The sequence below is a fragment of the Natrix helvetica genome (genome assembly GCF_964273705.1).
Source record: "Natrix helvetica genome assembly, chromosome: 2".
Classification (NCBI taxonomy): Eukaryota; Metazoa; Chordata; class Lepidosauria; order Squamata; family Natricidae; genus Natrix; species Natrix helvetica.
In genome coordinates this window covers 16,462,920-16,472,601 of record NC_138552.1, presented here as the reverse complement: position 1 = coordinate 16,472,601, position 9,682 = coordinate 16,462,920, and the positions used below count along the sequence as shown (strand labels likewise).

Genomic DNA, 9,682 nt, shown 5'->3' with positions numbered 1-9,682 from the left:
GAGACTGCAGGGACAAAACAGGCGAAGAGCACGATCATTTAGAAGTAAGCAATTTCAGTATAAAACAATTTATCTATTTTTTATTTTACTTTTATTTAGTTATTAAATTTATATGCTTCTCACTTTCCAGAGTGACTCTCTGCAAATTTGGTAGAGTTCCAGGAGAGAGTGCCTGTCTCCTGCATATGTCTCTTACCCTGTTTCCCTGAAAATAAGACCTCCCCAGATAATAAGCCCAATTGGGCTTTTGAGCACATGCACTAAAACAGGGGTGTCCAAACTTGGGAACTTTAAGACTTGTGGACTTCAACTCCCAGAATTCCCCAGCCAGCTATGCTGGGGAATTCTGGGAGTTGAAGTCCACAAGTCTTAAAGTTCCCAAGTTTGGACACCCCTGCACTAAAATAAGCCCTCCCCTGAAAATATTGCAACACAGGAGCAGGCACGAGGTGACCACACTCACCGCCTCAAAAATAGTAAGACCTCTCCCAAAATAAGGCGAAGCGCGATGATTGGCCTGTATTTGTGATGGTTGCAGTGTCCCAGGGTCATGTGATCACCTTTTTTGATCACCGGACAAGCAAAATCAATGGGGAAGCCAGATTTACTTAGCAAATGTGTTGTTCACTGAACAACTTCAGTGGTTCACTTAGTAGCTGTGGCAAGAAAGTTCATAAAATGGAGCAGATCTCGGATGCATGGGAAGGTCGGTGCCGTGAATGCTCGGTTAGGGAATTCGATCAAGGGATTAGTCATTATTTAAAATAATGCCTATAATTACTATGTTGTATTTTATTTTTTAGCAAGTTGATTTAAGCTGGAATATGCATGCAGATGGAAAACTTAATTTTTACGATCATTACCTGATTGAAAAAATTAAAACTGGGAAAGAAACTGAAATCCAGCAATTCTTCCTTCTTCTGGCAATTTGTCATACAGTGATGGTAGATGCTAGTGATGGTAAGTGCTATCTGGCATGATCTTATATACGCCCATCTCTCTCTCCCCCCCAAAAAATAAGACCTATCCCTTAAATAAGACTTAGCATGTTTTTACACATGCACCTAATATAAGCCCTACCCCCAAATAAGCCCTACTTAACAGCCTGTGTAGCTGCCCGGCTGCCCATTCCCTCTGGTTGCTCATGGCATCACAGCCACAAGGTGAGGCAGGGGGTTGGAGCTTCCCCACGTGCCTTGCACCAGCTTTCCTCAGGTCCCCTGCACCCAGGCCATCCATGCCCTGACACCTGCCTCGCGGCGGCAGCATCAACAGCTATGTGCAGCAGGAGTCCACATGATCACTGGCCCACTTCTGCTTGTTTGCTTGCTGGTGCCGCGACCACGAAGCGAGGCAGGTGTTGGGGCATGGATGGCCTGGCCGGGAGGGCGGGGGTCTGAGGTAAGCCGGGGTGGAGCGTTTGGGGAAGCTCCACCCCATCACCTTATGGCGGTGAGCCTCCTGCCGTGCTGCGAGCAAGCAGAAGTAGTGGACCTCCCGTATATGGGTGGGGTGGGGATAAAAAAAATTAAACACCCCTGAAAATAAGCCCTAGTGTTTATTTTGGGGCCGAAAAGACAATAAGACGGTCATATTTTTGCAGAAACACAGTATTTAATGTGCACTGTACAATGCCAAAGAATCTTATTTGTTTATTCATTTTGAGCAGCTACCCACATCTTATTAGCGATTGTGTGCTTAATTTTCAAAGTCTCTTATACAGTAGCTTTATTTTTCCAAAGGATACATTATTGTAAAGGACACTTGCCCTACTATTAGAGATATTACTATCACATGATCATTTGTTGGCCAATATTTGCAGTGGTGTGAAACCATTTTGCTGATATTGGTGCTCAAAGCATTCTACTCCCTCTTATCTCATAATTCTCCCCCTCCTAAACTCTAGTCCATATTAAACAAATGTATCTTGGTTATCAACTGAGTCAGAAGCATGCTTGTTTCCATAAAATCCTTTATTTGCTTCTCAATCCTACACGAGGTCTTTAATTAACTATGGTTTTGCAGTTCAACGGAATGTTTAACCTAATCATTAATCAGGCTTGGAATAAATCAGATTATTGAACCAACTTCAAGACTGGTTTAATGGTGATGATACAGGTGGGCCTCGACTTACAACAGTCCATTTAGTGATCATTCAAAAGTTACAAATGGCACTGAAAAAAGTTGACTTATGACCGTTTTTCACACTTACAAGTTTTGCAGTATCCCCATGGTCACAGTTCATTTAGTGACCGTTCAAAGTTACAACAGCCCTGAAAAAAGTGGCTCTCACTTTTTTTTTATCCTTTTCACTCTTACGACTGTTGTGGCATCCCCATGGTCACGTGATCAAAATTTGGATGCTTTCCAACGGGTTCATATTTAGGATGGTTGCAGTGTCCTAGGATCATGTAATCCTTTCTTGCGACCTTCTGACAAGGTCACAAAGTGAATCTGACAAGGCAGACTCACTTTACAGCTGTGTTACTACCTTAACAGTTGCAGTGATTCCTTCCAACAAATGTGGCAAGAAAGGTTTCAGAATGGGGCAAAATTCCCTTATCAAATGTCTCACTTAGCAACATAAATTTTGTGTTGTGGTTGTAACTACCGGTGTCCTCTTTGCCACCATAGTTGTTCAAACCACATTCTGATGATAGGATATCCTGCCTGATAATCTGCTAAAGTCTGGGGCTCAGAGGTGACTCTAGAACAGTGATAGTGAATCTTTTCGACACCAAGTGCCCAAACTGGAACACGTGCATATGCATGTGCAAATATGCACATGCATGCGCCAGAGTTCTGGAAATCTGAAGACCAGCTGGCCGGTGCACATGCGCGCAGTGGCCAGATGCGCTTCTGCTTCCTGGTGTGCGCATGCGAGCTGTCCAGCTGGTCTTCAGATTTCCGGTGCTCTGGCGCCCATGGAGACCAGCTGGCTGGCACACATGCGCATGCCAGAAACCAGAAGAGCAGCTGGCGACGATGCCCGTGCCCACAGAGAGGACTCTGTGTGCCACTGGTTCGCCATCATGGCTCTGGAAGGTCCTATATATTATTTCATGGCGTTTTGGTCACCACGATGTAGAAAAGATGTGGAGACTAGAAAGAGTGCAGAGAAGAGCAACAAAGATGATTAGGGGACTGGAGGCTAAAGCCTATGAAGAACGGTTGCAGGAACTGGGTATGTTTAGCTTAAGAGAAACAAGGACTAGGGGAGACATGATAGCAGTGTTCCAATATCTCAGGGGTTGCCACAAAGAATAGGGAGTCAAACTATTCTCCAAGGCACCTGAGGGTAGAACAAGAAGCAATGGGTGGAAACTAATGAAGGAGAGAAGCAACTTAGAACTGAGGAGAAACTTCCTGACAGTTAGAACAATTAATCAGTGGAACAGCTTGCCTCCAGAAGTTGTGAATGTCCCAACACTGGAAGTCTTTAAGAAGATGTTGGATAGCCATTTGTCTGAAACGGTATAGGGTTTCCTGCCTAGGCAGGAGGTTGGACTAGAAGACCTCCAAGGTCCCTTCCAACTCTACTATTGTATTGTATTGTATATTATTTTGCCAATATGGAAAAGCCACATGTGCACAATGAGCCAATCCACATAAAGTTGGTGTAATACACTAGTTAAGATTCTGTTTTGGACTGTGGAGAATCATGTACAAGTCCTAACTTGAGAGCTGTGGCTCTCACTTAACTCATACTAGATTACAGAGTTGTTGTATTTTTGCCACTTTGAGCTTCCAGGAACAAAGATGGGTGATGATGAAACAGTAAAAGAATGAATATATGCAATAAATAAATACTAGGAATGAGATAAGTTTGTTAACCACAGCATCAGTTTCCAAAGAATGTAAGGGTTTCTTACTCGGTTTTTCTTTCCATCAAGGTGAGCTCAACTATCATGCTGCTTCTCCAGACGAAGGGGCATTGGTAACTGCAGCCAGAAACATGGGTTATGCTTACCTCTCACGGACGCAAAATACCATTACAATAAGTGAAATGGGAACTGTGAAAACATACGATGTGCTTGCCATTTTGGATTTCAACAGTGACAGAAAAAGGATGTCTGTTATCAGTAAGTCAACAGCTTTTTTTTTCCAGTTCTAGAAAAAGGCAACACCAGAGAGTTCTGTTTCAGGAAGAAAATGCCTCAGCTTGTCTGTCTAAAAAGGAAAATAATTAAAATAGATGCTGTTCTGGTATAACTTCATACCAAATGGTCATATTAGCTTTAAGCCTTACTTCTCCCATGCAGTCAAATTCCATGTTATTTAACTTTGGGACCATGAAGATGGTATCAGCTTAGCACGCAATGCCTCTTGCTCTTCATGTGCAAAGCAAAATAGACAGACAGTGTCCCCTAAGGGTAAATCACTATATCTGTATAAAAAGGTAAAGGTTCCCTTCACACATATGTGCTAGTCATTCCCAACTCTAGGGGACGGTGCTCATCTCCGTTTCAAAGCTGAAGAGCCAGCGCTGTCTGAAAACATCTCTGTGGTCTTGTAGCTGGCATGACTAAATGCCAAATGCCCATGGGAAAAAATACCTCTCTAACTGCCTTAATGAAATTGAGCTCTGTGAATCAGTTAAAGCAGGGGTGTCCAAATTTGGGAACTTTTAAGACTTGTGGACTTCAACTCCCAGAATTCCCTAGCCAGCATGCCGATTGGGGAATTCTGGGAATTGAAGTCCACAAGTCTTAAAAGTACCCAAGTTTGGACACCCCTGAGTTAAAGGGACTGAGAGCTATTTTTTAAAGAATTGGTGGTGACCCCAATTTCTGTATTTTCACTGTGGTCTTCTATTGTCTACATGCCAGCCTTGCAAGGTAGTCTAGACAGGAAGCATGCCTAGTGAACCAATTTTACTTTATTATAAGGTTACATTAACAGAATCTTGCAAGTCTAAAATTAGATTTCACCCCAACACCTTTACAGCCCAAGAAGCTGGGGAGGTTCCCTTCTTTTGCTATGCCCATACTCCTTTTGTGGGCTACGCTGCCTTTTATCCAACCCTTCTCCTAACTGTGGCTCTTCCCCCTATTTTCTAAGGTCATTCCCACATACCGTTATGCTGCTTCCATATAATATCTTCTGGATACCTATAGAGAACTTAAAGGAGATGAATATAATTAACATTTTCTGCCCACAAGTTGTTGGTGCCCTTTGCAGTGTTACTTTGCAAAGTTTTTTTTTTTTTTTTTGCTGATTGGTTCACCAATCCCTCCAAAGTTTTTGAAACACACCATCTAATCGGTCACTTTCCAGAGTGAGATGGATAGCGTAAAAATTTAATGAATCTATCAATAAATCAGCTCTCCGCTCCAGAATAACAATTGCCTCATCTCCAGCTGCAAACTATGCAAAAAGGAAATAAATTATGTTTTCTCCATTGGTCCTCTAATAAAAAAAGGATCAACATGCACCTGATCAATATTATCCCACCTCCCTTCATTTACAGGCTACTATGGAGAACAATTGCAATGATCTGAAAGAGTCAAAACAGCCCAGCTAAATCCAGCTTGCATTTTAAAGTGGAATCAGTGAGGTGGCATAGATTTGCTCAATTTATGCAAAAATAAATCTGAGCATTATAAAGTGTTGTTGCTGGTCTCTGCAAAGCTGTCAAGCCACTATCCCCCTTAAAGGACCTGTAAACAGAACACCTGAAGTCCTGGAGCAGAATGAAGGAAGAATATCTGCCTATGGAAAAACAGCCTCCCAAACTCTGCAGGGCTTCATTATTTGGAAACTGAAAAGTCATTCTTCTTGCAGCAAATAATTGGTTCACTTAATGATGATAATAAAGTTCTGAAAATGATTCTGGAATGTTGCAAAGATTACTGTGTGGCAATGCTTGAGTGGAAGACTTGCATGCATTTTCTGTAAAACATATCTGCTTTTTAATAACTTAGCTTCAGCAAAGAAATGGTTCCTTTTTCAATTCTTTCTGTTTGCTTTCTTGTAGCAAGAGATCCCAATGGGGCCATCAAACTTTATTGCAAAGGAGCTGATACAGTGATATTTGAACGGCTGCATCCAAGAAATCCTAACAAACAGGATACCGAAGATGCGTTGAATGTAAGTTGGAATATCTTACCAGGATAACTATTAAAACTACTGTAGCTATGAACTGAAAAATGTTTCAACGTACAATAGCATTTCTCTGAGACCAAAGTAGAAAGACATCCGAGAGTGAGATGGATGGTACCTAAAATTGATAAATAAAACAAATTGCAATACTAAAAGTCAGGCCCCTGAAGACAATGAGTTTTTCTTGTACCAACATGAAATTGCAATGTTTTGATAAGTTTCTTGTTCTTACTTTTTTATTGTAGTTGTTGTTGTCGATCTTATACCATAGGTCCAGATTAAACATCATTAATATACTTTTTAATTTTTCATAGTTGTTTAGCCTGTACATGCCTCCATTGTTTTCCATTTAGAATGTATTCAGTATTAATATAAATGAAAATGTCTGATTTTCTTACTTACTTCATGGCATGACAACTGTAATGCCTTCTATCTAGGAGCGCCCTTAACCTAGAACAGTGATGGCGAACCTATGGCATGCGAGGCGCTGCCCTTTCAGCTGGCCAGCGTGCATGCGCGTGCTGGCCAGCTGAGTTCACCCTTTTTAAAAGCATTTTTCGCCCTCCCCAGGCTCCAGATGCTTTATAGGAGCCTGGGGAGGGTGAAAAGAGCCTCCCCCCCCCCCCCCCGCCGAGGCCCTCCGGAGGCTTCATGAACTTCCGTGAAGCCTCCGGAGCGCAGAAAACCGGCCCTACAGGCAAACCAGAAGTTCGGGAACGGACTTCTGGTTTGCTCGGAGGGTCATTTTGACTGCTCCGGAGGCTTCAGGGAAGTGACTTCCGGTTTGCTCGGAGGGTCGTTTTGACTGCTCCAGAGGCTTTAGGGAAGTGACTTCCGGTTTGCTCGGAGGGTCATTTTGACTGCTCCGTAGGCTTCAGGGAAGTGACATCCGGTTTGCTCAGAGGGTCGTTTTGAGCGGGCCGAAGGCGTCAGGGAAGCCTCCTGATGGTCCCTGAAGCCTCCGGAGGCGTCCGGGGGAGGCGGGGGAGGCTGTTTTCACCCATCCCAGGCTCCTATAAAGCCTCTGGAGCCTGGGGAGGGTGAAAAAAGCATGTAAAATGTGGGGGTCACACCTGTAGTGCGTGCATGCACACGGGGAGTCGCGCATTGCATTATGGGTGTGGCATGCCAGCACACGGCCCCCCTGCGCTCCCCCCACTTATGGCACGCAAGCCAAAAAAGGTTTGCCATCGCTGACCTAGAAGCTTCAGTTGGTCCACCAGGATGCAGTGGCACAAGCAGTAATAGATATGCCTTGGTATGCCATCCTAACAAACTGCATCACTGTTTGGCAGCAGTGCCTCAGATAGAAAGTCCATACAGAGAATGGTAAGGACAGCCGAGAAGATTAAAGGAAAGCTCCCTTCCTGTTATTCAAGATACTGCTTATAAGCACTATGTCTTTAGAGCTCAAGGCATTGTTACAGACCCCACACACCCACTTTTTGGTCTGTTTCTGTTGCTTCCCACTGGGGGGAGGTTTCAAAGTATTTCTAGCAGGACTACCAGATTCTGTAACAGCTTTGTTCCCTGTGCCATCCATCTGGTAAACTCACAAGATTTGTTTTTCTCCCCATGTACATGTATAGACCTGAACTAGACTGAGTTGTTCCTCTGTGTCATCTAATATATGTGGATATATGGGTAAAGACAGGGTCTTATTTTCTTTTGACCCCCCCAAAATAAGCACTTGGCCTTATTTTCGGGGAGGTCTTATTATTTTTGAGGTGCAGGAGGTGGCGAGCGTAGTCACCTCATGGCTGCTGCTGTGTTGCAATATTTTTGGGGAGGGCTTATTTTCAGGGGAGGGCTTATTTTAGCGCATGTGCTCAAAAGCCCGATTGGCCTTATTATCCGGGGAGGTCTTATTTTCAGAGAAACTGTGTGTGTGTGTGTGTGTGTGTGTGTGTGTGTGTGTTTGTCATGTTTATGTAGTGTATATTGGAGGTGGTGATCCTTTGAGAGCTGTCTGCAACAAAATTTCGTTTCGATGTATGCCAATTAATAAAGTTATTCTAAGTCTAAGTTCTAAGTCTTAAGTCTAAAACCTTTGGTTCAAATTCACACTGGTTGTCAGTTTGCTTCTGGGTGCAATTCAAGGCCCTAGCCTTTTTTATTTTAGATTTTTTTGTCCTGTCTTTATTATTTGTATTTTTAAAAAAAAACATATCTCAGGATGGAGAACATATCTAATACTTCCTCCGCCTCCTCTTTTCCTGACAATAACAACCATTGAAAGAGAGAACAACTGGCCAAACCAGCTTTTGTGCCTAAGGCAGGACTAGAACTCACAAACTCCTGATTTCTAGCCTGGTACCTTAGTCACTACACTTTAAGTCAGGTGTTTCCAAACTTGGAAACATAACTGGCTGGGGAATTCTAGGAGTTGAAGTCCCCAAGTCTTAAAGTTCCCAAGTTTGGACACCCCTGGTTTAAGTGAATCACCATGGTCATTAATACCTGCCCCCACACCCACAAGTCCATCACACGGACCTAGTTACCTGCGGGATCACATCCTGCCCCATACATCCCTACGACCAATTCGCTCTCACAGAGAGGGACTTCTCCGGGTGCCGTCCACTAAGTAGTGCCAAAGGGCGGCGCCCAGGAGCATGGCCTTCTCTGTGATGGGCCCAGCCCTCTGGAATGACCTCCCCCCCGACATTAGGATTACTACCGACCTCCGCTCCTTCCGTTCAAAACTCAAGACCCACCTTTTTCAACTAGCCGGCCTGGCTCAACCATAGTTCCATTTTAATCCTCCTGGCAATCTTTTAAACTTGTAATTTTATATTGGGATATTTTAATTTTTAACCTTAACCTTATTATTACTATTTCTATGTATTGTAACGATTGTTGTGTGATTTTTATACCTCCTCCGTGAAATGTTTAATTGTATAATATGTGCTTTTTTATTTATTGTACGCCGCCCCGAGTCCCTTCGTGGAGAGGGAGCGGCTAACAAATCTAATAAATAAATAAATAAATAAAAAATTAATCCATGGTGTTAAATCAGGGGTGTCAAACTCATGTTGTCACAGCAGTGTCACATGACATATCATGACTTCCCCCCCCCCTTTCGCTAAACCTGGCCTGGGCAGCACATGACGCATCTGGACTGGAAGTTTGACAGCCCTGTGTTAAATGATCCCATTGTCCACAATGGATGTTTTTGCTGGAAACTGGAAATAAATGCTCATTTTCACAAAAAAATTCATAACTCATGGTCACCTGATCACATGATGCTGCATACAGTTGTAAATGAAAGCCAAAATGCAATCACATGGCTGGGGAGGGGGGCAGCCATCAGAACTTCAAATCCAGGTCCAATTGTAATGTTGAATGTGTCAGGGTTCCAAATAGCATCCAAAATTATCAGAGTCCAAGGCAAAGTATTGCTCAAAGTTCCAATTTATTAAGAGAGCCATGTTGGCACATCTGGGAAAAGGCGAATCTGAAAGCTTCCTGGTTTTCCCCACCTAGTTGAAAGTTCAAGATCCTGCCCCCACACCCACAAGTCCATCACACGGTCCAATCTCCCACTTCCATGCTGGCAGTTCCACCCATCCAGTTCCGGTCA

General features: G+C 43.4%; 1 protein-coding gene across 1 annotated transcript in view; it reads left to right on the top strand.

The window, feature by feature from the left end:
- Window positions 1-9,682, top strand: part of ATP8B1 (ATPase phospholipid transporting 8B1) — a 98,825-nt gene that overhangs the window by 66,810 nt on the left and 22,333 nt on the right. The window contains exons 14-17 of the mRNA XM_081945707.1: window positions 1-44; window positions 804-960; window positions 3,894-4,082; window positions 5,978-6,090. Of these exons, the coding sequence (XP_081801833.1) occupies window positions 1-44; window positions 804-960; window positions 3,894-4,082; window positions 5,978-6,090 (503 nt within the window). The remainder of the gene's footprint in view (window positions 45-803; window positions 961-3,893; window positions 4,083-5,977; window positions 6,091-9,682) is intronic.